General features: G+C 43.0%; 1 protein-coding gene and 1 pseudogene across 4 annotated transcripts; one reads left to right on the plus strand and one right to left on the minus strand.

The window, feature by feature from the left end:
- The first annotated feature begins 1,416 nt into the window (after positions 1-1,416).
- LOC115165271 (sushi repeat-containing protein SRPX2-like) lies at positions 1,417-12,303 on the plus strand (annotated as a pseudogene).
- LOC115173268 (synaptotagmin-like protein 4) lies at positions 12,302-26,804 on the minus strand. 4 transcript variants are annotated; one of them, XM_029731217.1, is made up of 18 exons: positions 26,699-26,794; positions 20,636-20,746; positions 19,963-20,138; positions 19,484-19,699; positions 19,009-19,118; positions 18,591-18,708; positions 18,304-18,459; positions 18,100-18,199; positions 17,807-17,912; positions 17,569-17,666; positions 17,336-17,425; positions 16,853-17,031; positions 14,952-15,054; positions 14,446-14,607; positions 14,193-14,295; positions 13,966-14,086; positions 13,568-13,770; positions 12,302-13,039 (listed from the first exon to the last, which is right to left on the minus strand). In XM_029731217.1, the coding sequence occupies exons 2-18, from the start codon at positions 20,660-20,662 to the stop codon at positions 12,897-12,899; spliced, it is 2,211 nt and encodes a 736-aa protein (XP_029587077.1). In that variant the 5' UTR covers positions 20,663-20,746; positions 26,699-26,794; the 3' UTR covers positions 12,302-12,896. The 4 variants fall into 4 exon arrangements, with proteins under 4 accessions (XP_029587077.1, XP_029587068.1, XP_029587084.1 ...); XM_029731208.1 differs by having other exon boundaries at positions 19,963-20,141; XM_029731224.1 differs by lacking the exon at positions 20,636-20,746 and having other exon boundaries at positions 26,699-26,804.
- Between the last annotated feature and the right edge of the window lie 263 nt (positions 26,805-27,067).

Consider the following 27,067-nt stretch of genomic DNA (forward strand, 5'->3'; position numbering starts at 1 on the left):
GTGCTGACCTGAGGACACTTCAAAAACCAGGGATGTGACACTAATACATAAGCATTGTGTGGAATTGGAGCAAGTCACCTAAACCAAACAATGGACAGAGGTAAAAGAAAACATTCAAAGAATTTCAGTGACTTCAAGAGGAGAAAACCCCCTTGACGCGAATTGTGTTAAACCACCCAATTATCGAAAACAAACAGAATGATTCATCAACAGAAAACAAGAAAAATGCCTGGGCTATCATGTCTAATGAATACAACACATGAAAAAATAAACAAAAGGAAGCTACAACAATTTAAATGAAGATACTGTATTTATTGTTGGCTGTTGATTTGTGTACAACCATTTTTAAATAACCATTTTCCATCTAGCTAGTTGGTCATCTACGCGTTGCTAGTTATATATTTAGTTATGTCTGTCATATTGAGGTATCTAGCTATAAATTGATTAATCCCTGATTAATCAAATGGATAGGTGTACGCATCAGCATCTGAGGGTGGCCCATCAGGAAGTCCAGGATCCAGTTGCAGAGGGAGGTGTTCAGTCCCAGAGTCCTTAGTTTAGTGATGAGTTTGGATGGCACTATGGTTTAGAGTGCAATAGAGATTGCGTAATCTGTGAAGCGGTATGCGAATTGGGGTGGGTCCAGGGTGTCCGGGGTTATGGTGTTGATGTGAACCATGACCAGCCTTTCAAAACATTTCATGGCTACAGATGTGAGTGCTACTAGGCAATAATGATTTAGACAGGCAACGTTGGCGTTCTTGGGCACATGGACAATGGTTTCCCTATTTATATTATTTAGGCTATAACTGTTAAACTAGTGATGAATCAGGGTTAGGGCTGTATGATAGCCCTTATAACTAGTCCAACAACGTCGCCTAGTGGTAATTTATCGAACCGCATATGATAAACGCGGAGGAACTTGGTCGTCACGAGTTACCACAGCCAAAAGGTAATAAACCCCGCCTATTTCTAAAATGTATCTTCTTAAAATGTGATTTTAAACCTAACCGTAACCACACTGCTAACCTTATGCCTAACCATAACCTGTTGACTTTGTGGCTGTAGTAACTAGTGGAAACCGAGGAACTTCTACAGTAAAAGTTGACGTCTGGTTTGACTGGTGGGTTTCTTCTTTGCACAGAGAGAGACAGATAAGAAAAACGACGCGAATAATTTTGTCAGTTAAAAAATTCGATTTAATGAATTTTGTTTTAGTTGTCCTTAGGGTCTGGACTGGAGCTCGCGTTACATTTTTCTGCGCTGGACTATGGTCAATGTCTCCATATTGGCTAAAGTCGATGCCTAGTACCACATTTATCTGAATTATTGCACTTAAAGACCGTGTTGGCATGACACGATTCCATATCCTTTTACTATTCCTGGTGACCTTTATCAGAGAGCTGCTGGGACACAATGAGGGTAAGACCACCCACTGGGCACATACGGGTTTAATCAACGTTGTTATTACGTCATTTAATTTGAACTAACGTAGACTATACCTTAAATTGACGTCTGTGACCAGTGGGCAGATACATTGCACTTTGACTATTCTGTTTCTTTAGTCAAAGATTAAACTTTGCAATAGCCTTGATGTACAAAATGTATGCAAATGTTATTATTTTCCTCATGCTGAATAAGTAGTTATGATTATATCCGGACATACTTTGAAACTATACTTTTGTAAACTACTATAAAATCATTATTGCCAGTACAGACACATGCTTACCCTGTCAGTCTCATCTATGGCCCACAATAGGTTCCATGCAATGGGGAGTGGGGAACCAATATACACAGGCAGTTAGGAAAGCTAAGGCTAGCTTTTTCAAGCAGAAATTTGCATCCTGTAGCACAAACTCAAAAAAGTTCTGGGACACTGTAAAGTCCATGGAGAATAAGAGCACCTCCTCCCAGCTGCCTACTGCACTGAGGTTAGGAAACACTGTCACCACCGATAAATCCACTATAATTGAGAATTTCAATAAGCATTTTTTACAGCTAGCCATGCTTTCCACCTGGCTACCCCTACCCCGGTCAACAGCCCTGCACTCCCCACAGCAACTCGCCCAAGCCTCCCCCATTTCTCCTTCACCCAAATCCAGATAGCTGATGTTCTGAAAGAGCTGTAAAATCTGGGCCCCTACAAATCAGCCGGGCTAGACAATCTGGACCCTCTCTTTCTAAAATTATCTGCCGAAATTGTTGCAACCCCTATCACTAGCCTGTTCAACCTCTCTTTCGTATCGTCTGAGATTCCCAAAGATTGGAAAGCTGCCGTGGTCATCCCCCAGACCTATATCTATCCTACCCTGCCTTTCTAAGGTCTTCAAAAGCCAAGTTAACAAACAGATTACCGACCATTTCGAATCCCACCGTACCTTCTCCGCTATGCAATCTGGTTTCAGAGCTGGTCATGGGTGCACCTCAGCCACGCTCAAGGATCTAAATGATATCATAACTGCCATTGATAAGAGACATTACTGTGCAGCCGTATTCATCGACCTGGCCAAGGCTTTCGACTCTGTCAATCACCACGTTCTTATTGGCAGACTCAACAGCCTTGGTTTCTCATATGATTGCCTCGCCTGGTTCACCAACTACTTCTCTGATAGAGTTCAGTGTGTCAAATCAGAGGGCCTGTTGTCCGGACCTCTGGCAGTCTCTATGGGGGTGCTACAGGGTTCAATTCTCGGGGCGACTCTCTTCTCTGTATACATCAATGACGTCGCTCTTGCTGCTGGTGATTCTCTGATCCACCTCTACACAGACGACACCATTCTGTATACTTCTGGCCCTTCTTTGGACACTGTGTTAACCAACCTCCAGACCAGCTTCAATGCCATACAATTCTCCTTCTGTGGCCTCCAACTGCTCTTAAATGCATGTAAAACTAAATGCATGCTCTTCAACCGATCACTGCCCGCACCTGCCTGTCCGTCCAGCATCACTACTCTGGACGGCTCCGACTTAGAATATGTGGATAACTAGAAATACCTAGGTGTCTGGTTAGACTATAAACTCTCCTTCCAGACTCACATTAAGCATCTTCAATCCAAAATTAAATTTAGAATCGGCTTCCTATTTCGCAAACAAAGTATCCTTCACTCATGCTGCCAAACATACCCTGGTAAAACTGACTATCCTACCGATCCTCGACTTCGACGATGTCATTTATAAAATAGCCTCCAACACTCTACTCAACAAATTGGATGCAGTCTATCACAGTGCCATCCGTTTTGTCACCAAAGCCCCATATACTACCCACCACTGCGACCTGTACGCTCTCGTTGGCTGGCCCTCGCTTCATACTTGTCGCCAAACCCACTGGCTCCAGGTCATCTACAAGTCTCTGATAGGTAAAGCCCCGCCTTATATCAGCTCACTGGTCACCATAGCAGCACCCACTCGTAGCACGCGCTCCAGCAGGTATATGTATCTCACTGGTCACCCCCAAAGCCAATTCCTCCTTTGGCCGCCTTTCCTTCCAGTTCTCTGCTGCCAATGACTGGAACGAACTGCAAAAATCACTGAAGCTGGAGACTCATATCTCCCTCACTAGCTTTAAGCTCCAGCTGTCAGAGCAGCTCACAGATCACTGCACCTGTACATAGCCCATCTGTAAACAGCCCATCCAACTACCTCATCCCCATACTGTATTTCTTTATTTATCTTGCTCATTTGCACCCCAGTATCTCTAATTGCACATTCATCTTCTGCACATCTATCATTCCAGTGTTTAATTGCTATATTGTAATTACTTTGCCACCATGGCTTATTTATTGCCTTAACTCCCATATCTTACCTCATTTGCACTCACTGTATATAGACTTTTTGTTTTCTTTTTTGTACTGTATTATTGACTGTATGTTTTGTTTATTCCATGTGTAACTCTGCGTTGTTGTATGTGTCGAACCGCTATGCTTTATCTTGGCCAGGTCGCAGTTGCAAATGAGAACTTGTTCTCAACTAGCCTACCTGGTTAAATAATGTAAAAAAAAAAAAAAAATACCTCAATCACCGCAGTAAATAGAAGTAGTCGAGGTGGGATCTTTAGAGGGACCTGAAGGAATTACAAAGAGAGTAGGGAGTATTTCCTGAACAGAAACTCAACCACTCTTCCAACAGTATTTTTCAGTTCAAAAAGAGAGGGCAAAGAAGCCCAAATATCTCATCTATGCATTTGTTCATTAAGAAAACGTTTTGTAGGTGAATACAAGTCATCACTGTAGTGAGCCTACAGTCACCTGTGTTTTTTTTAAAATCTAGCCCTCCTCTGATGTTGAGCATGTCACCCCTTCTCAGACCTGTGTAATTACAACTCCAATCACAGACAAATGGTTGAGTGTGCACGAACCAGCTGTGCCAAGGGCCTCATTTGGCCCCTACAAGACAGTGATTTGAGTCACCTCAGATCCACCCAAACTCATGCCTGCTGCCAGTTGATTACAAAGCAAAACCACAAAGCGAAAATCTAGTCGCTAATGGATTGATTCTGGCTATGTCTCACCATTGCTATTAGTCACATGTTCTCCTGTAATTGAACACTTTTCCAACTGAAATACAAAGGATGCTGATCTGGAATCAACTTTCTAAACCTCAACATGAGAATATATCCGTTGAAACGAGTGCAGTATGGCTGCTGTGAATAGTTGGCTTGTGAAATCCACCTTCTCCAGAATGACTCATTTCTACTAGTTAGATGCAGTGGTCATTGCATGTCTTTCTGGTAAAGTAACCGCCTCCCTGAGAGTAGTGGGAAGTGTTTCTGGCTGGTCTCACTGTGACACATGCTGTGTCTGTCTGCTTTACAACCTGCAGGCGGCCATAGCAGCTGCCTGCATTAGTGTAATAATGTAAAAGAGATATTTGAATATTAATACCACTTACATGTCTACTATGAGACATGGTACAAAGGATTTCAATCGCTGCTGAAATGTAAAACTAGCTTGAATAGCAAAGAGTCTGTTTATCCTCACTTGGATTTGCCAACATGAGGGAGACTTGGGTGCTAGGAATCTGAGGGCATGTTTATGTGTTATTCAGAGTCAGACTAGAAATAAGGCATTTGATGAAAGGTGTTTGTAAGTAAACATTATTGTACATTTAGCAGCCCATTGCAAGTGCCCAAATGACCATCATTAGAAACGTTGTTGAGATTTGTCACCATGAGTTGAATTTCCATTGGTCTACATTACACATTGGCTAGCCCCTGTCTACTGGGTAAGCTAGTATCTGGACCACTTTGTTGTTACAAGTACTCAGCGCAGAGATTTGGGGGGGGGAAATCTAATCTGGCAGCCTTCTTTCTTAAGAGTCCCTTTTAAATATCCTTCAAGGGATTGGGTTTATGAAATAGGATAGACCACAAGTGAGGGGAAAGAATGAGTGTGGTAAGGGAGACTTAATGTATGGAAAGTTAGATTCAGCTCCTTGGTTTAAAGCTACAGTGAAAACAAGGAGGAAAAAAGACTAACTAGTTACAGTAATACTCTCAAAATGGAGGAGAGGACCTCTGCTTGCCAACTTGATCTTCTTCATGTGTCATGATCTCAGTGCACGTTCAGTACAATGTATGCCCAGTTAAGTCTTTTTCCTACTTTCTTTACGATCTTATTTTCCATCCATGTGACGCTAAGACACTTTTACGTGGAGTTAAATTAAACTTTAACAAACCAGAAAGTCTGGCCATTTTCAGAGATATACTGTTTTGACTGGACTTCAGTTTTGGATCCCAAACCCCTGAAGAGTTTCCATGTTTTTTTTCAACTTCAACTTTCAACTTTTTGGAAATGACCGATTTTAGAGCTAACAATAGCGTGTCATTGGTTTCAGGCTCTGGAACCACAATGCACAGCAGCTACAATGAGGTTGTGCCAGAGGAGTACTAGACTCCCCGAATGAACTACAGGAGTAACTATGGAGAACCACACAGTCATAACACTAACATTATCAACAAAACAGATTTGAAATCTACGTACCCCACATCACTGTTTTGAAATCAGTGTCTCTTGATATGTCTGTAGCACATTGGTCTTGGCGCTGCGTTCCAGTGCGTGTTTAAACAATATTGTTGTGATGCAAATCTAAGATGGTGTCCCTTTCTGAGCCTGGCCAATGAGGATATGACCTGCCACTCCCCCCCGAGGACAGAACTACCGCAGCACCCTAGGCACCCGCTGCGAGATGACCTGTGACCGTGGCTACAAGCTGCTGGGCAGATCCTCGGTGCAGTGCATGCCCAACCGCCGCTGGTCTGGGACCAGTCACTGCCGCCGTGAGTACAGGCTGATTATAGACAGATACAGCTGATTGTCTTTTGGGTCCATGTCCTCTATTGTTCTTTTCTTTAAAGGCCCTGAGTTTTCTTTAGAAAAAAACCTTCATAGGAGCATGACAGACTGACCAGGTGAATCCAGGTGCAAGCTATAATCCCTTATTCATGTCTCTTGTTAAATCCACTTCAATCAGTGTAGATGAAGAGGAGACAAGTTAAAGAAAGATTTTTAAGCCTTGAGACAATCGAGACATGGATTGTGTATTTGTGCCATTCAGACGGTGAATGGGCAAGACATCAAATTTGAAACGGGTTTGGTAGTAGGTGCCAGGCGCACCATTTTGAATCAAGAACTGCAACACTGCTGGGTTTTTCACACTCTACAGTTTTCCGTGTGTATCAAGAATGGTCCACCACCCAATGGACATCCAGCCAACTTGACACAACTGTGGAAAGCATTGGAGTCAACATGGGCCATCATCCCTGTGGAATACTTTCGACACCTTGTAGAGTCCGTGCCCCGATGAACTGAGGCTGTTCTGAGGGCAGAGGGGGGTTATGCCACTCAATATTAGGAAGGTCTTCCTAATGTTTGCTATACTCTGTGTCTATCTTGTTGACTATGGTGACTCCACAGAGGTTCGTTGCAACGTGCTGCACCTGATCTGGCAGTGGCACGTACCACTGCACCCAGGGTTATGTGGTGGACTCCAGCTGTGACTACATCTGTGAGCCGGGGTACCAGATCAAGGGGGGCCACTCTCATACCTATCTGGACGGGGGCTCCTGGAGTGGGGCAGAGCCCATCTGTGCAGGTATAGCTCATATGTTTAGTCAGCACGTCCAAGTATACTGACATGATTCATTAATGCGTTTTCAGTGTGGTGTGAAACCCAGGTGGTGTTTGGTTGGATATGCCTGGAGGCAAGTTAATGGTCAAAGTCAGTGGTAATTAAGTCAGCATATTTTTTACATTTAATTCCATGAATTAATGAGATCCATGCACCCTATAAGCACAGCAAAACAATCAAAAAATACATTTGGAATCCAAGCGAATTGTTTTTCCAGTGCCGTTTTGTTTCTGGCTTTTAGAAGCCCCGGCAGCTCCCATGGGCATGTCTCCCACCCACATAAACACAACACAGATACTCATCTAGTACCGCTCTTTCCACGTTTCATTTCCTTTTTCTGTCTTTGTCTCAAAACCAAGACCAATAGATATTTCTTATCTTCAAAGTTCCCCTCCCTCAAAAGATGAATTGATTCAATTGACCCAGATCAACAGAGGATGTTAACATTTAACTCAGATATTTTTCTATTCTTTTTCTCCACTGGTTTACCAAGCTGTGTTGTTTCAGATCATGATCCTCCCCAAATAAAGTGTCCCCTGTCCCGAGTGAAGATCGCTGAGCCTGGGAAACTAACAGCCAGAGTGTCCTGGGACCCCCCTGTTGCCTCGGATACTGCTGATAAAACACTAGATTCAATGATGGAATTATTGGATTTAATGATTAAAATGTTCATAAAACACAGTACTTTTTTTAAACAATTTTTTAAAAATGATTCCCTCCTTCTTCCCCTGTGATTTATCAGGAGGTGAATCATGTGGTGTTCTTTGTATGCAGTGTAACACTGATAGGCCAGGGGCCAGATACCGCCTTTAAAGAGGGGATAAACAAAAAAATAATATATATATATTGTATATATATTTTTTTATTAATTTTTTTGATTGGGGGTACGTTTAATTTAGCAAAATCCTTGTTCCGATCTCCTAACCCACAATATGTAAATGTACTGCTGTCTATGTCGATTGCTGATGGTTTATGTTTAGACCGACATTGCTTAGCAATATAATCTTGTGATGCTATATCTTGCTTATCTCAGGGATTGACCCAAGATGACGCTTAAGTGCGCAAGATGTTTAAGTTGCAACTTATTCTGTTTAGGTTTATTAGATGCTAATTGAACACTTTATTCGCTGGAGCCTCCTCAGTTCATATGTTAGTAGAAGTTCTAGGATAGTGAGAGGTGAACGTATTGTTGGGATTTTATTTTTGTTTTACCTCTTGTTCGATGTCGCTCCGTGCTTTTTTGGCATCGGCCAGACAATGTGTTCATTTTTATATATTTTTTCTCTCCTATTTGTGTATGCCTGTTAAATGTGGGTTGATGGGGGGGGGGGGGTAAATGTTGGGGAAAGTAGGGGGACAGGGTGGAGAGTAAATGTGCTTGCCGGGGGGGAGGGGTTGGTTGGATACTGCTCTGGTGTAGGTGCTACATATGCTGATCGTGATGGTTTGGTGCGCTTTCTTACCTTTTAATTGAGTTACATGTTATGCAGGCCACCATAGGAACTACAAATGAGAGGAGGGCGGGGCTTACATTCACTTCCTGGAATGTCAAGGGTTTAAACGAACCAATTAAGAGAGGCAAGATCCTAGCCCACTTGAAAGGACTCTCGTCTGATATTATATTTTTGCAAGAAACCCGTCTGAATAACTATTCTCAGAGCAGACTTAAATGTAGGTGGGTGGGGCAAGTGTATCAATCTAACTTCTCTGCCAAAATGAGAGGTACAGCAATTCTGGTACGGAAAGGAATTCCCTTTCTACATAAAACCACTATTGCGGATAAAGAGGGTCGTTATGTGATCGTAATAGGAGAGATCCACTCTACTTCTGTAACTCTACTAAATATCTATGGGCCAAACATTGATAACCCCTCTTTTTTCAAAAGAGTCCTTGCCCTGATTCCAGATATCTCCCATACTAACCTGGTCATTGGAGGGGACCTTAACTGTGTGCTAGACCAATATTTGGATAGATCCTCAACACGGCAAACCCCTACCTCCTATTCAAGCGAATTCTTGAATACCTACATAAAAAATGATAACTTATTTGATATATGGAGGATCTCTAACCCTACGGGTATGGAATACTCCTTTTCCTCATGTTCACGATGTTTATACTCGAATTGACTACTTTTTGGTTGATGAGAAATTACTCCCCTATACCTGTAATGTGAGGTTCAGCCACACCTGTTGCTGACAGGTGTATAAAATCGAATACACAGCCATGCAATCTCCATAGACAAACATTGGCAGTAGAATGGCCTTACTGAAGAGCTCAGTGACTTTCAACGTGGCACCGTCATAGGATACCTCTTTTCCAACAAGTCAGTTAATCAAATTTCTGCCCTGCTACAGCTGCCCCGGTCAACTGTAAGTGCTGTTATTGTGAAGTGGAAATGTCTAGGAGCAACAACTGCTCAGCCGCAAAGTGGTAGGCCACACAAGCTCACAGAACTGGGCCGCTGAAGCGTGTAGCACGTAAAAATCGACTGTCCTCGGTTGCAACACCACTACCAAACTGCCTCTAGAAGCAACGTCAGCACAAGATGTTTGTCGGGAGCTTCATGAAATGGGTTTTCATGGCCGAGCAGCCTAATGCCAAGCGTCGGCTAGAGTGGTGTAAAGCTTGTCGCCATTGGACTCTGGAGCAGTGGAAAGGCGTTCTCTGGACTGATGAATCACGATTCACCGTCTGGCATTCCGATGGACGAATCTGGGTTTGGCGGATGCTAGGAGAACGCTACCTGCCCGACTGCAGAGTGCCAACAATAAAGTTTGGTGGAGGAATAATGGTCTGGGGCTGTTTTTCATGGTTTGGGCTAGGCCCCTTAGTTCCAGTGAAGGGAAATCTTAACGCTGTGCTTCCAACTTTGTGGCAACAGTTTGGGGAAGGCCCTTTCCAGTTTCAGCATGACAATGCCCCCGTGCACTAAGCAAGGTTCATACAGAAATGGTTTGTTGAGATTGGTGTGGAAGAACTTGACTGGCTTGCACAGAGCCCTGACCTCAACCCCAATGAACACATTTGGGATGAATTTTAACGGCGACTGCAAACCAGGCCTATTCGCCCAACATCAGTGCCCAACCTCACTAATGCTCTTGTGGCTGAATGGAAGCAAGTCCCCGCAGCAATGTTCCAACATCTAGTGGAAAGCCTTCTCAGAAGAGTGGAGGTTCTTATAGCAGCAAAGGGGGGACCAACTCCATATTTAATGCCCATGATTTTGGAATGAGATATTCGACGAGCAGGTGCCCACATACTTTTTGTCATTTAGTGAAGGTCAAGGTCAGAATACGGTGTATCTGTAGACACACCTCCACCACACCTTCATTTAGTCCATCTCCACCCCAGAAACAAATAGTGGGTGAAGTTCACGGTCATAATACTCGTAGATAGAAAAGTGCATAAAAAGGGAATTCCACTATAGCGTCTCAGAGTAGGAGTGCTGATCAAGGATCATGTCCCTATGTCCATATCATCTTATTCATTATGATCTTAAATTCTAAACTGATCCTAGATCAGCAATTGCTTTGTGAACAATAGAGATCCTGCTCTCCGTCTCTCCCCAGTCAGGAGGTGTCCAGTCCTCAAGCCCTCTCCATGGTTACCTCACCTGTGACTCTGACGGGAACAACTACGGGGCGGTGTGCGAGTACCACTGTGACAGGGGCCAGGAGAGGAGGGGGACCGCCAGCCGTGTCTGCCAGTTCGACCACAGCTGGACTGAGGCCCCTGCCGAGTGTGTCCGTTAGTATTGAAAACCAATGACAGAGCATGACCGTCTGGTTTGTTGTCTTCAACTGAACCCATACATGTAAAGTGATTATACCAACAACCATACTCTGTTTTTGATGGTGTGTGCATATGTACTGTAGCAATGGAGTTTAAAACAGATGTGGATACAGCTTCTGGCCTCCTGGACCAGTTCTACGAGAAGAGGCTTCTGATTGTGTCGGCACCTAACGTAGCCCACGGAGACTACAAGCTCCAGAACCTTATGGTACAGGTGAGTCCGAGACACCGGGATGGTTTGGGTATTATCTGCTAGTCAGGGAATTTCTGCTCTCAACAATGGTAGTTACTACAGGACTTAATAAAAAGCTGTTTAGTGAATAGAATAGTAACCATGCTTGGGATGTTTTCATGCCTAGAAAGCAGATTGTGGTCTGGACTTAAGATGAGTGACAGTGATTGAGCTGCTAGGGTCCCCTCCTCGAGAAGGGGGCTGCATCAAGGGACGTCACCTGGACACTGAGGTCATTGAGGGTCTGCGGTAAGGTGACTTCACATAATCAAATTGTATTGGTCACATACATGGTTATCAGATGTTATTGCGAGTGTAGTGAAATGCTTGTGCTTCTAGTTCCGACAGTGCAGCAATATCTAACAATTCCACAACACCCTAATACACACAAATCTAAGTAAAGGGATGGAATAAAAACATGTACATATAAATATGGATGGACCATGCCTGACCGCCATAGACGGTATAAAATACAGTATATACATCTGGGATGAGTAGTGCAAGATATGTAAACATCATTAATAAAGTGACTATTGATCCATTTGTTAGAGTGCCCAATCGTGTTGGCTGCCTGAAGATGCAGTGCAATGTAATACACCATCACTGACTTGACACGAAATGGTCATCTCGTACTGTGGTACAGGCAGGCTTTCCGGATCTCCAGATCCTACTTCAACATGGTGCTGCTGGACAAGGATGGTTTGGACCACGAGAGATTCCTCACACCCACCACATTCGATGAGCTCTTCTCATACATCGACAACCTTTTGAACGAAGTAGAACGAAGGCGGTTGGAGTTATAGACCTCTGTGACTAAGACTTAAGAGTGCCCCCTGGTGGCTTGGAGGTCAGACACTTTTACAAAGATATCAGCTCAGAGGAAGGCTGGCCCAGATTAGAGAGAAACAAGAAAACATAACAGCTCTGGTTGTCAAATGTTTCCACTTGCTGATAGATGAAGAGATCTTAGCCTTTTTTTCCAGGTCTAAAAGTATAGAGATTGTTGGTGTATTGTTAGAGGATGAAACGTAGGTACCTTTACTTCACAGACAGGTATAACAAACATGGATGATTACAGGTTTAGTCATTTCATATTTATTAGGGGAATTAAATATTTGATACAGCCATAGGACTCATAAAAGAGCATAAAAGTTGAAGGAGACTAATTTTATTTCTCACTTTGTGCAACTGGCAATATTTACATAAATATTTAAAATCACAGGCACAGTAGTTTTTCAATTACCATGAATCATAACCCAAGGTGACATGGACCAAAACTGGTTCAATGCCTTAAGAGTGGAACAGAGATTCTGCCTGAAACTGAAACACCAGCAACCCCCATGAAGCGCCACAGTTAATGAATGGTTTGCTGAACATGGATAGAATTCAGCCTCAATAAATACATGATAAAACGTAAATTAAACAGGAGTTGTTCAATTTGATAAACTCTTTGGTTAGTGTCAGTTGATCTCAAAAAGTATTTGTATAGTTAGACAACCTTACATTTAAAAATATGAAATGATACCTCTTCTATCAAAAACCTGAAGCTCTCAGGTGAATTTTCACTTGTTTTAGGCCAGTAGTGTCGTAATGGTGCCTGCGGTTCGACACAGCTGTATATATATATATATATATATATATGACAGTCTTTTTTTTCTTTTTTTTTTACAGAATGATGGTGATAAAAAGTTGAGGGATTGCCCTGTGTCCATAGCTCTTTCAGGTTACAAGGTAGTGTGTGGTGTCTTCACTTGCTCTTGCCCATAGAGGAGCGTAATGGAAGAGTGCCCTCTGCACACGAGTCAGGGTATTGCATCATCTTCTGCCACAGAGTCACCTCCTCCCCTGTAGAATCCACCTCCACTTCCTCCTTCCCAACCTTCAGTGTGGCTGAAAAGAAGGGCACCAGAAACACAGTGAACTAAAGTAGGTCTGTCCTAACCTTGTCCCCAGGCTATTGCACAAAGCGCCTATAAGCCTGGGATAATGATTCAAAGTTGGCCTTAGTGGGTGTGACCATAGGTGTTGTGGGATTGTTTGGTAGATTAAGCCGATGCTATTTGCACCGGGAGTTTCTCCCGGTCTTTCTGTATTGGCTAACAAAAGCGAAAGTTTGACGCTTCGGTCCACCAGACTTCACGCATTTGGACAAAAATGTTGGGGAATGAGATTTATTTTTACAAAAGGCCTACTGCTCTTAGTAATTTGAACTGAGGTAGCTTCACCTTACTACCAACTTCAACATTGGCAAAATAGGTGACCTACAACGGAATAGTAAATCAAACACGGTAAAATGGTAGAGCAAAACTGCCAATGGATATAAACTGATACTTCCCCGCCATAAATCAACAAGGTGTTGTGTGTCATGCTTTGCTGAGTCGAACCCCACCCAGGAAGATAAAGGTGTTGTGTCATTACCTGTGCTGAGTCGAACCCCACCCAGGAAGTCATTACTGGACATGGCCTCCCGGTCCCACACTGTCAGCTCTAGCCACATCTCACTTAGCTGGTCTAGGGTCAGGTCTTTGTACACAAATGTGTGGTCGTAGTGAGGGTTCAGAGTTTTCTTCACCACCGGAGTCTTCCTCTTAGTGGACTTGGCCTTCGATGGCAACAAGTACCTAGGTTTAAAAGCATGAGTGAGAAGGACTACATTTTGATGAAGGCTAGGTGTCTGAAATTTTCTTAGTAATAAATAAAGTATGTTCTTAAAATGAGCGGGAGTTGCACAATCTCAAGTGAGGATAATGATGAAACAAAATTAATCTCTGTTAGAGTGAACGTGGAGAATTAGTGACATCATGCCGCCAGCTAACCCTTTCACAAAGGAATCCGACGTGTCCCCTGCTTTCATTGCCGTCAGATTCTTGGCCTCTTTGATCAAGACGTGCAACTCCCCTCCCTGCTCCGTCTTCTTTCCTAGAGAGAGTCTCTTGCCTAGGGGAGATAGTAGTGTCAGACAGCCACTGGTAGGGATTGGTCTGACAGATAGTGCTGACTGAGCTTTTCTGTTCGTTTGTTCTGTCGACACGGACACTCGTACCTTTGGTCTTTTCAGTGGGTGATTTCTTGGTCGAGACGTACTTCAGGGAAATCAACAGTTCTCCTTTGTAATGCGAGAAGGCAGAGGACTGCAGTGGTGACGCCTATAGAGGATAATAGTCGGTAAAACCACTAGACCACAGGGTTGTACTGTAGATTAGAAATACATTTAGTGATTGATATGTAGGGCCTGCAATGTCTTCTGACCTGACTAGGAACAACCGAGCCCTAGTGATGAGACTATTCAGGCTTACTTTTCCCATGATCGCCACACATTCCTCGTGGCCTGCGTCGAGGTTCCTGCAGTCCAGAGGCACCTCCACCTCTCCAAGGAAGGCATTACGGCCCAAGCGGGCATGGTGCCAGATGGAGAGCTGGAGGGAACGGTTGAGCACCTGGGAGCGACTGATGGGAAACTGAATGAGGAGAGGAAGTGGGAGAGAGTGACACCCTGCTCTCACTGATCCGTCAACTATATCTTAGTAAAGTTTTCCATCCACCCTCTCTGGCCTTTGCATCAGAGTTACTTGTTCACTATACTCCGAGTTAAAAGAGGGCAGCAACAAAATCAATATTTGTTTGTCTTTCACTAACAGCGATTAACTCTCCTTATCTTGAATGCCAATATCAATCTTACTGCCTACTGAAGGAGGAGGCATTATCAACTTAACAACCAGCCATTGAGTAATACGGGATGTGTACAGGGTTAAAGTTCATCAGTGTTCATCTAATTCTACTGCAGTTCCAGAGGGGCCATCACCTTTAGGGTCTCATTGTAAGTGGGGTCCACAGTGTTATGTTTAATGCTGGTTTTTTTCTTGCCAATGCGAGACTTGTCAGGGAGAAGGTAGCACTTGACATACCTGCAGGACCAAAAAAAAAAACATGAATATTTTGCTACATGTTAAAGAGATCCAATGAAGTCATATTCCATCTGGTCCTGCAATACCAAGAAACTATACTGAACAAAAATATAAAACGTAACATGTCAAGTGTTTGTCCCATGTTTCATGAGCTGAAATAAAAGATCCCATAAATTGTCCATATGCCCCAAAAATGTATTTTTCCAAAATGTTGTGCACAAATTGGTTTACATGCCTGTTATTGAACATTTATCCTTTGCCAAGATAATCCATTCACCTGACAGGTGTGGCATATCAAGAAGCTGATTAAACAGTATGATCATTTCTCAGGTGCACCTTGTGCTGGAGACAATAAAAGGCCACTCTAAAATGTGCAGTTGTCACACAACACAATGCCGCAGACGTCTCAAGTTAAGGGAGCGTGCGATTGGCATGCTGACTGCAGTAATGTCCACCAGAGCTGTTGCCAGAGAATTGAATGTTAATTTCTCTACCATAAGCCTCATCCAACGTCATTTTAGAGTATTTGTGTGTATGGCGTTGTGTGCGCGAGAGGTTTGCTGATGTCAATGTTGTCAACAGAGTGCCCCATGGTGGCGGTGAGGTTATGGTATGGGCAGGCATAAGCTATGGACAAGGAACACAATTGCATTTTATTGATGGCAATTTTAATGCACAGAAATACCGTGACGAGTACCTGAGGCCCATTGTGAGGTCCATTTCTTTTAAGGTATCTGACCAACAGATGCATATCTGTATTCCCAGTCATGTGAGATCCATAGACTAGGGCCTAATGAATGTATTTCCTCATATGAACTTTAACTGAGTAAAATCTTTGAAATTGTTGCGTTTCTATTCTTTGTTCTGTTATTTAAGTCAAAATATAAAGTGCCTTCATTTCCAAACTACAAATGTATAATTATTTTTCTTCCGTTAAATATAACCTTTATAATTCTTCCTTTTGGAACTCTGGTAATGACCCCTGGGCACATCAAAAATTTTGTAAACAGGACAGGGTCTTATCTAAGATGATCGACGTCAGGGATCATCTACTAGATTCAGCTGCTGGACAATTTGTTCTTGAGTGGATGGTCGGGGGGCCGGAACATAATTACAAATAATTTGTAGACAGCAAACTGACCGCAAAAAGCCCAAACAGATATTTTGAAGAAAACAATCAATTCAAACCTTGCTTACATTTGTATACGATCACATGGTTCTCTCTGATGCATGGGAATACTTGAACCGATTTCTTCAATTAAAATCACTTGGAGCTGATTTCCTGGTGTTTTTAAGTGTTATGTTCAACAATAAAAGAAAATAAGTAAATAAAAGTTGCTCAGAAAACTTGGGGGGGTCAAATAAAACCACCCACGGGCCAAATTCGGCCTGCGGGCCGCCAGTTGGGGAACCCTGATCTACCATAGGTTGCAATAAGTCTCGTCATGTTTTTATGACAGTAGATGAGATGCGTTGTAGAGAATGATTCCCAGTAATCCTGTTGTTAACTCTAGACATACACTTCGGTGTTATTACTGTATGACATAATGTAGAATAGTGTTGGTCTCACTTGAAGGAGTGGGGGATACTATCACTGTTGGCAATGACATGATGGAATGCATCCGAACAGTGTAAAGCAGCTTTGTTGAAAGAAAATTCCAGAGCGGCATCCACCATGACTTTCATCCACCCAGTGTTTTCAGATGTGTGGATATGAAGGAGAGGAAACATTATTGAGATGCACCCATCATTTCCTACTGAGACAACTATTAGACCCTAGTCCTGAGGGGACACTCACGGGTTTGAGCGCTGGCGTCTGGCGTCCCCGTGGGCCAGCGAGTGACACTCCTTGACGAGGACGGCCAGGCTCTGGGTGGTGTCATCGTAGCTGATAGAGAACACGATGTCCCCGCTCACCTCCACGCTGTCATAATCTCCTGCCTCACTGTAAATACTCATCAGACTGCCCAGTGTGCTCTGTGGTGTGGACACACACACACACACACACTTCTGTTAGTAGTTGGTTTAAATGCATTCATAGACTACAATTCTAGAACTTGGAATTCAAAGTCAGTCAAATTTGCATGCCCTGAAGCAAATTTGAGCGTGAGCTATTGTTGCCATGGTAACTTAATTAGGCAGCAGCTCACAACACAAACCAGGATATCCTGAATTGTCTCAAAGTTCTGGTTCAATAAATATCTTGAGGAACTCTAAAAATAGCATCACACACTAACTAGAAACTTTGAAAATAGGATAAGTGAGAATCGCATGCATTTACCTTGGAACCCCGAAGATTTGAGGTACTTGAGCACACCTTCTTTCTATGGATGCTCACCAAGTTATCAATGTCTTCATCCTCCTCGTCATCCTGCAAGCACAGCAAACATTTAAAATCATGAAAAAGACAACGCAACTGCATATCTCACCAATACTAGCACTATAAGGAAGTATTTTGTAGTATAGTGGAGTGTTATGCATTAGAGTCTGTAATGAGGAAGAGGTACTGCTCACTGGCACATTGAGCCCAGGCACCGACTTGCTCCGGTCACCCATAAAGCCCTCTGACGCTTCAGCCCCCTCCTCACGCAGGTCCAGCACAGACGTGAATTCTGAGTGAAACCCATGGAGACGCATTAAAATGGAGCATATCTTTGTTAACTCAAACAGGCCGGATGCCCTTAAAACAAAACAATATTTGAATAGAGTTTGGGAGTCAGGGCTACTGAGGCGACAGACACACGAGTCTCACCGGAGGGTTTCTGAACTCGTCTGACACTCTTCTTGAACAGGCCGCCATCTTCCAATGCGACAGACCCCGTGCCGGGACTAACACTACGACAATTTACTACGGAGGACTATGGAAAGAGACAAGGGTTACAGTCAGGTGTGACAGTATAATATGTATTGGCTGGAGACATGAGGACTAATACAGGGTTAGGATCAATTCCATTATTTTTCAGGTGGACTTTTCACTTGCAGACTTGACTGCACTGAAATGGAATTGACCCCAACACCTGATTGATAGGTAAACGGTCTCCTTACCGTGTCTGTGGTGGAGCTGTGGCTACTGACGAGGTCTGCTTTGACTAAAACATTCATACTGGACCCTGTTGGACTAGACTGACCTGTGCTCTCCTCCTTCCTGGATCATAAACACCATTTCATAATGAGCAGACATCCTATAAAGCAGTTTTGTTAGCATGTAGCGCTAATGCTATAGGCCTATTTGTTTGGATGTAGACTTACCTTGGTAAGAGAGGAGTCCCAAGAGAGGACTCAGTGTCTGTCATGACACTGTTCAGGCTGGCTTTCTCTGCAGGCTCAGTGTCCCTGTGCAGCTGTTGCTCCTGCTGCTCCTTGGTCTTAACTCCCACGGATTCTTCGGAGACTTCGTCTAGCAGACTGGGAAGGTCGAAATAACAGTGTCAAAATGTTATATATTGAATTGAAACTCCATCCACATATTACAGTAACTGCATCACACTATTGATTGTACAGCCTGTGTTGTCCCCCCAGATAGAAATAGGACTCACTCCTTGTTGGAGGCTGCTAGGTCCTTCAGTCTGGGTCGGGGAACAGGGGTGGTGGGCTGGCTGGGGTTCAACTCTGTACTCTTCAACAGGAGCGCTCCCATGTTCTCCCTCTTCCTCACTAAAACAGAACACCAAGCTTTAGCATGACAGGCAACTGGTAATATGCTGACAGTGGCTTCATTCATTCAGACAGGGATTTCATTACTGGGAAGTGCAATTGAAAAAGTACATAAACAAAAGCTATGCTGTAACGGAGCTTCTTACATATCAATATTGAAATTGAGTAGAGAAAATAGGACAAATTGCTATGCTGCCACGCCACCGACAATGACATTCCACTCCGCACCAGCAGTGAGAGTCATTTACGGTTTCCAATTGAATAGAGCGTTGCCCACAACTTGGTGGTTCCTGGACTCACATGGGGGCCTCTTTTTGAGGGAAGTCCTCACCATGTCGTGTCCAGGGGCGGAGAAGAAGCGGTTGACTCGCTGGTCATAGAACCAGTCTCCAGTGCACTTCTTTAATTCACTGGAGAAAACACCACCACACATTACCACCACGTTAAAACATCATCAAATATATGGACCACAACTTTAAGGGTGACATGCTGACAGTGCAAAAACTCTGCGCTGTTGTAAAAAACAACAGACAGAAAAATATATTTTTTTTACACGAGTTTAGAATGCAACAGATATGCATAGGGTGCATCACGGATCCATGAAATGTAAACCCGCTGAAAGTATTATCGTCTCCTCGTGGGCGTTGTACAGTGAGAGTCTTTGACAATAATAAAAACATCACGCTTTGCATATAGATACAGCAAACACAGGGATCATCGCCATTTACATGCTAAAGGACAGGGTGGGGTGATGTACAGAGAAATTGACTCTTACGCCTCTTTAGCACACACACTGCACATCCAGGATCCATTGGGGCACACTGCGCGGCAGTTGTGGCACACTTGGTGATTACATGCCCTACACTGGCTGGAGCCGGCAGACAGTGGACCAAGTGGTTCCTGGCAGCGGCCGCAGCTGTGCTCACTGTACTTCCCACTACTACGCTTGGCGCCCTTCCTCTTAATGTCCAGCAGCTCCGTCTTCAGCTTCCTAAACAGGGGGAGGGGGACATTGGTTAGACCCTTGCCTTTTGGCGTCTGTGTTGACATCTTTGCCTAACTGGATGTTGAAAGTCTAGTGACTTCCTCCAGCTGCACTCGTGAAATACTGAGTTGAATGCTAAATTCCCACCAGCGTCCACTGTATTGCTTTCACCGGTCCTATCTTTTTAGATCAGATTAAGGAAATGAGACAAGGGCAGGAGGAAGCCACTTCAGGACTATTGAGATGCAGCTCGGGAGGGGAGTTCTCACCGGACACGGTGCTCCTCAGCCTGCCTCAGTTCCTCGTCCCTCCGCAGCACCTCCAGGATCAGCTCCTGCTCCGAGTCAGTCAGGAAGGACACATTAATCATGTCTGCAGCCTGTGGCATGGCACCTCCGTCCCAGGCTAACCTCTTAGGGATTGTCACCTTAGGCCAGACAGGCTCCTGCTAGCCAAAGAAGAGAACAGGACTGAGATCAGAAGGCACAAAATGGGAACATGTTTTACCTGTCTATAAGTTGTCCTCCAGGGTTTCTGCCTGAAAATGCCTTTCTCCTGCTTTACCAAGCACCATAGCTTAGATTTGAAATCCCTCATGATGTCACAGTGAAAACCAGTGTGAAAGTCCTAATCCCAAACATCAGCAGCATTGAAGATGGGAGTAAAGCGGATCGAAGGCTAAGGCTCCTTTACCGCCAGCTAATGTCCATTTAATGGAGGACCCACTTTCAGTACATGAGCAATGACCTCATATACAGTACAGGCTACTCAGAAAGAGCACATCATTACAGTGGACCACTGCAGGAGAGAGAGTGCATTTAAACAATGGAGGGCTTGCTGTGAGGGGAAAGGACAGAGACAGGTAGAGAGCGGTAGACAGTGCAGGACTAGCAGACATACAGACAGACAAAGGGGACTGTTAGTGGGTGGTGTTACCCTTACCTCCTCCACTAGTGAGCCTCCATGCATAGAGGCTGCTGCTGCCACAGTACCAGCCTGTCAGAAGCCTCTCACTGCCTTGCTGGAGCAGGCTGGGTAATTAGGGAGATGGAGCTGGCAAGCATGGACAGACCCAGACAACACAGTGACCTAGCTTAGAGACAACACCCTGAGATGGCCCTGCTGCAGACAAACCAGAGTGAAGGTGGACTAGTGGAACATTTCCATGAGAGACTGACCAGGTAAATCCAGGTGAAAGTTATGATCCCTTATTGATGTAACCTGTTAAATCCCCTTAAAAATCAGTAGATAGAGGAGACAGGTTAAAGAAGGACTTTTAAGCCTTGAGACATGAGGGTGAAGAACTGCAACACTGCTGGGTATTTCATGCTCAACAGTTTCCCTTGTGTCTCAAGAATGGTCCACCACCCAAAGGACATGCATCCAACTTGACACAACTGTGGGAAGCATTGGAGGAATACCATCAACACTTTTTATAGTCCATGACTTGAAGAATTGAGGCCGTTCTGAGGGCAAATGGTGGTGCAACTCAATATTAGGAAGGTGTTCCTAATGTTTCGTACACTGTAAATCTCACCAGTACGTACAGTACTGTGTCATTTCGACTGGAGTAAACACCAAACTACAACACCTTTAACAAACTAAGCCTATAACGCTGTACTGTATATGCTTACATCATGTAGAAAATCCTTTGCAGGGAAAGAAAACAGCCCTGCCTAAGTAGATATTGAGCTTTTGGAGTCAGGTACACAAACCTAATTTAACATTTGTTGACATATGGATAGTGGTTTTATTTCAGCATGTCATCCTATAGTAAATAATAATAGGAAGACATGGGAAAATAGTCTCTACCTAATCTTACTCTGACAGACGCTGGCACGCATATAGAATAGATAGATGACAAATAGGATCCAGGATCCTTGAGGTTTTAAACCCCTCTGACAGGGTGAAAGTTTGCTTGAGGGAATGGGAACAGGAAAGCTAAAAACAACACGAGCTCAGCATATCACAGGGTTCCCACCCTCTAAGGACATAGAGCGGCGGGTGGAGTGCACTGGTTAAACCATTTGTTTAATCCTGACATCAAGCCTGTCATCGGTCATGTTCCAGTTATGAGCTTCAAGCTCAAGGTGAATCCAGAACCTCAGAAGACATTGAATAGTCAGTCGGTGATCAACCTGTTCAGTTAGTTGACAGTTTTAAAAAAGGCACTTCCATTTTTTGATAACTCTGAATTTACTGTGAACACACTATTTTTAAGGCAAGGCAACGTTTTTATCTGTTCAGGAACCGTTTCAGTGTGAGCCAGCACATTCGAGAAATAGTGTACAAAAGTATTGTTTGCTTCATCATGACCACATGGTATGGAAACCTGAGTGCCAAGAAGAGAACAACTCTCCAGGGCAGTAAATATGGACAGCAAAATAGTTAGGAAACCTCAAAAAGCAGTTCAAAGATATAGTGCCTTCAGAAAGTATTTATACTCCTTGACTTATTCCACATTTTAGAGCCTGAATTCAAAATGGATTAAATATATTCATTCTCACCAATCTACACACAATACCCAATAATGACAAAGTGAAAACATGTTTTTAGATATTGTTGCTAATTTATTGAGAATGAAATACAGAAATCTCACATTTACATTAGTATTCACACTACGGCTGACCCCAATTTACTGGTCGATAGGCTGTTGGTCGACCAAGATTTTACACACACACACACACACACACACACACACACACACACACAGTCAAAAGTTTGGACACACCTACTCAAAGGTTTTTCTTATTTTTACTATTTTCTACATTGTAGAATAATAGAAGACAAACTATGAAATAACACATGGAATCATGTAGTAAACAAAAAAGATGGATATTTATTTAGATAAATGTAGATATTTATTTATTTTTCAAAGTAGCCACCCCTTGCCTTGATGACAGCTTTGCACACTCTTGGCATTCTCTCAACCAGCTTCACCTGGAATGCTTTTCCAATTGTCTTGAGGGAATTCCCACATATGCTGAGCACTTGTTGGCTGCTTTTCCTTCACTCTGCAGTCCAACTCATCCCAAACCATCTCAATTGGGTTGAGGTCGGGTGATTATGGAGGCCAGGTCATCTGATGCAGCACTCCATCACTCTCCTTCTTGGTCAAAAATCCCTTACACAGCCTGGAGGTGTGCGTGTGTTGGGTCATTATCCTGTTGAAAAACAAATGATAGTCCCACTAAGCGCAAACCAGATGGGATGGCATATCGCTGCAGAATACTGTGGTAGCCATGCTGGTAAAGTGTGCCTTGAACTCTAAATAAATCACAGACAGTGCCACCAGCAAAGCACCATCACACCTCCTCCTCCATTCTTCACGGTGGAAACCACACATGCGGAGATCATCCGTTCACCTACTCTGCGTCTCACAAAGACACGGTGGTTGGAACCAAAAATCTCAAATATTTACTCAGACCAAAAGGACAGATTTCCTTTAGTCTAATGTCCATTGCTCATGTTCCTTGGCCCAAGCAAGTCTTTTCTTATTATTGATGTTCTTTAGTAGTGGTTTCTTTGCAGCAATTTGACCATGAAGGCCTGATTTATGCAGTCTCCTCTGAACAGTTGATGCTGAGATGTGTCTGTTACTTGAACTCTGAAGCATTTATTTGGGCTGCAATCTGAGGGGCAGTTAACTCAAATGAACTTATCCTCTGCAGCAGAGGTAACTCTGGGTCTTCCTATCCTGTGGCAGTCCTCATGAGAACCAGTTTCTTCATAGTGCTTGATGGTTTTTGCGACTGCACTTGAAGAAGCTTTAAAGTTCTTGAAATGTTCTGTATTGACTGACCTTCATGTCTTAAAGTAATGATGGACTGTCATTTCTCTTTGCTTCTTGGAGTTGTTCTTGCCATAATATGGACTTGGTCTTTTACCAAATAAGACTATCTTTTGTACACCACCCCTACCTTGTCACAACACAACTGATTGGCTCAAACGCATTAAGGAAATAAATTCCACAAATTAACAAGGCACACCTGTTCATTGAAATGTATTCCAGGTGACTACCTCATGAAGGTGGTTGAGAGAATGCCAAGAGTGTGCAAAGCTGTCAAAGGCCAAGGGTGGCTATTGAAGAATCTCAAATATAAAATATTTTGATTTGTTTAACACATGATTCCATATGTGTCATTTCATAGTTTTGATGTCTTCACTATTATTCTACAATGTAGAAAATAGAAAACCGCTTGGCATTCAGGCCAAAGCATTCAATCTTGGTTTCATCAAACCACAGAATCTTGTTTCTCATGATCTGAGAGTCCTTTAGGTGCCTTTTGGCAAACTCCAAGCGGGCTGTCATGTGCCTTTTACTGAGGAGTGGCTTCCATCTGGCCACTCAACCATTAAGGTCTGATTGGTGGAGTGCTGCAGAGATGGTTGTCCTTCTGGAATGTTCTCCCATCTCCACAGAGAAATTCTGGAGCTCTCTCAGAGGGACCATCGGGTTCTTGGTCACCTCCCTGACCAAGGCCCTTCTCCCCCGATTACCCAGTTTGGCTGGGCGGCAGGCTTTAAAAAAAGAGTCTTGGTGGTTCCAAACTTCTTCCATTTAAGAATGAAGGAGGCTATTTTGTTCTTGGGGACCTTCAATGCGGCAAACATTTTTTGGTACCCTTCCCCAGATCTGTGCCTCGACATAATCCTTTCTCTGAGCTATATGGACAATTCCTTTGACCTCATGGCTTAGTTTTTGCTCTGACATGCACTGTCAACTGTGGGACCTTATACAGACAGGTGTGCCTTTCCAAATCATGTGGTAAATTCAATTGATTGGACAAGGTGACTCGAATTAACTTGAAGAAACATCTCAAAGATGATCAATGGAAACAGCCAAAGCAAAGCTGGAATGACTTCAGAACATGTAAGTCATTGAGTGGCCCATCCAAATCCCAGACTTGAATCCCATTGAAAATCTGTGGAAAGACTTGAAAATTGCTGTTCACCGCCGCTCCCCATCTAGCCTTTATTTATTTTTATTTAACTAGGCAAGTCAGTTAAGAACAAATTATTATTTACAATGACGGCCTTGAGAAAATCTGCAAGGAAGAATGGGAGAAAAAAAACAATTCCAAATGTGCAAAGCTGGTACAGACATACCTAAGACGACTCAAAGCTGCAATTAGCTCCAAAGGTGCATCTCCAAAGTATTGATTCGAGTGAAATTTTCATTTTCAATAAATGTGCAAACATTTCTAAAAACATGTTTTCACTTTGTCATTATGGGGTATTTTGTGTAGCTGCGTGAGTGGAAAAAATGATTTCATCCATTTTGAATTCATGCTGTAACACAGCAAAATGTGGAATAAGTCTTAGCATATTGAATGCTTAATCGGAACAGACTTTTGTACGGCGATGACGAGGCGGTTATGTTGTTGATAATGGTCTCCGGTCCTGATGTACGTACATATGAACTATTGAATCATGGAGATGATCAGGTGCCCTTCAGTCTTAATGATGATGTATTTTTTACTCAGAATTCTTGATGTTGATTGTGGCTTTTAGACCAATGATGATGTAATGTATAGCCGTCTAACAGGAAACTGCACTTTTGTAGTTTGTATAGTTAATTTATTTTGAGGATGATGAAGTCCTGACCGCTTTTAAATGTCTGTTTTTATGTTGTGAAGCCAAAGACACATTTCCACATTGGGTGGACAATAAAGTTTTTCTAATTCTAATAATGTTGAGTGAGTTTAAGCAGATTTTTTTTTTCAATTCCTTAGCCCTCATTAGCACAGTGTTTGTATGCTGTGTCACTCACGCAGAACTTGAGGAAAACTTGTTCTTCATTGTTTTAACGCTTGAGGCCACTTGACTCACACTTGAGAAGTGTACAATACCTTGTAGAGCAGCTCAGCAGGCAGCTGCCTACTTCAAGGGAATGCGTGTGTCACAGAGACAAAGATGACAGTGCCCTGGGATATTCCTAGAGTCAATAGACACTAAGAAGCATATGAACAGAAAGAGTGAGGACAAATTGTGGGAATACCAACGTTAGTAAACGTTTGGTGAATACAGGAAAGAAAACTCCACTGAAAGTGCTTTTCCAGGGCATCTTAGGCTGTGTTTACACAAGCAGCCCAATTCCGATGTTTTCGCCACTAATTGGTATTTTGACCGATCAGATTCTTTGCCAAAATATCAGAATTGGGCAGCCTCATTGTGGGTATAGGCTATAATAAAGGAAAGTTTGTTCCAATTGAACAATGCATGAGAATAGCATAGTTTAATGTAAAATGTTCTTGAAAGTAACTCAATAAGGACATAAGTCTAACAACAAATGTAGGACTATTTCAAAGTATGTAATTTACCTCATTGCCAAAAGGACTTAACAAAAAATGCAGTAGGCTACATTTGATTGTTTTGTTGTAGTCTACTGTGTTTTTTCTAACAGCCAAAATGTAATAAAACAAATCTATTGTAGGCCTAGAGACAATGCATGATGTGGCTGGATTTAAGATTGTGTTGGCAACACATCCAATTACTTGGACATTATTGAAAAAGCGCAGTTGTTTATCAACACACACGATTTGCTGAATAAGACAACCCTACATAAGTAATGCATCTGAATGAGCGAGCGCAAATATAGTTCATAGAAGATTTGTCAGTCTCAAAAAACGTATTTTAACACCTGTCCAGAGGGTGTTTTAATTCCATTGAGAAAATCGAAAACTTCACTTCGATTGTGATCCAAATCAATTCACCATACCACTTTCTTCGTTCCCAAATCTTGGAAGGGAGGATATGAAAAATAATCAAATGGAATAATACCAATTTCAGATCAGACTGGTAGCGGGCAAAACAAGTGCATGGGGATATCGTTTGTTCGCAACGTCAACGAATCGAGGATAGTAAAGAATTCCTAAGGGAGGTTTCCCATATCAGGAAAAGGTATTCAACAATTTACTGTCGTGTAAAAAATTTTTTGATTGCAACTGTAATTCAATAAAACAGTTTGAATGAATGTTATAGATCACAACAAACTCAACTTACCTCGCTACCCTTTGCTGCAATGTGTCAGCGTGACTCCCACAGTCTACCTTCCAGTCTTTTTCCTGCACTCTGAAACTGTTGACTTTCAGCGTTGGTTATAATCATCACACCCCGGAAGATATGGAAACTTTGTGACAGCGGTGGGGCGACAAATAGCTACAGACATTTTCCGCAGCAGGTGCATTCCCTCTCTCTGCTCTATTTCCCTACTATTCTGAGAAAAATGCAGAAGCAGTGCTAATTAATTCAATACCAATAGTTTCCACAAGTAAATAACCAAACCCCGTACAAATAACTTAGTAAAAAATTAAATAATAATGTGGAGCATTATTGTATTATGGAAATAAAGCAAGAGGCAAAATACACAAA

Source organism: Salmo trutta, chromosome 3 (assembly GCF_901001165.1).
Source record: "Salmo trutta chromosome 3, fSalTru1.1, whole genome shotgun sequence".
Lineage (NCBI taxonomy): Eukaryota > Metazoa > Chordata > Actinopteri > Salmoniformes > Salmonidae > Salmo > Salmo trutta.

Excerpts from the sequence above, each read along its gene's own strand:
- LOC115173268 (XM_029731208.1), bottom strand. The coding sequence starts at position 20,662 with ATGCATGGAGGCTCACTAGTGGAGGAG. Across the intron at positions 17,667-17,806 it reads ACGAGTTCAGAAACCCTCCG|AATTCACGTCTGTGCTGGAC; the intron begins GTGAGACTCGTG and ends GGTTTCACTCAG. Across the intron at positions 17,032-17,335 it reads CAAATCTTCGGGGTTCCAAG|AGCACACTGGGCAGTCTGAT; the intron begins GTAAATGCATGC and ends TCCACACCACAG.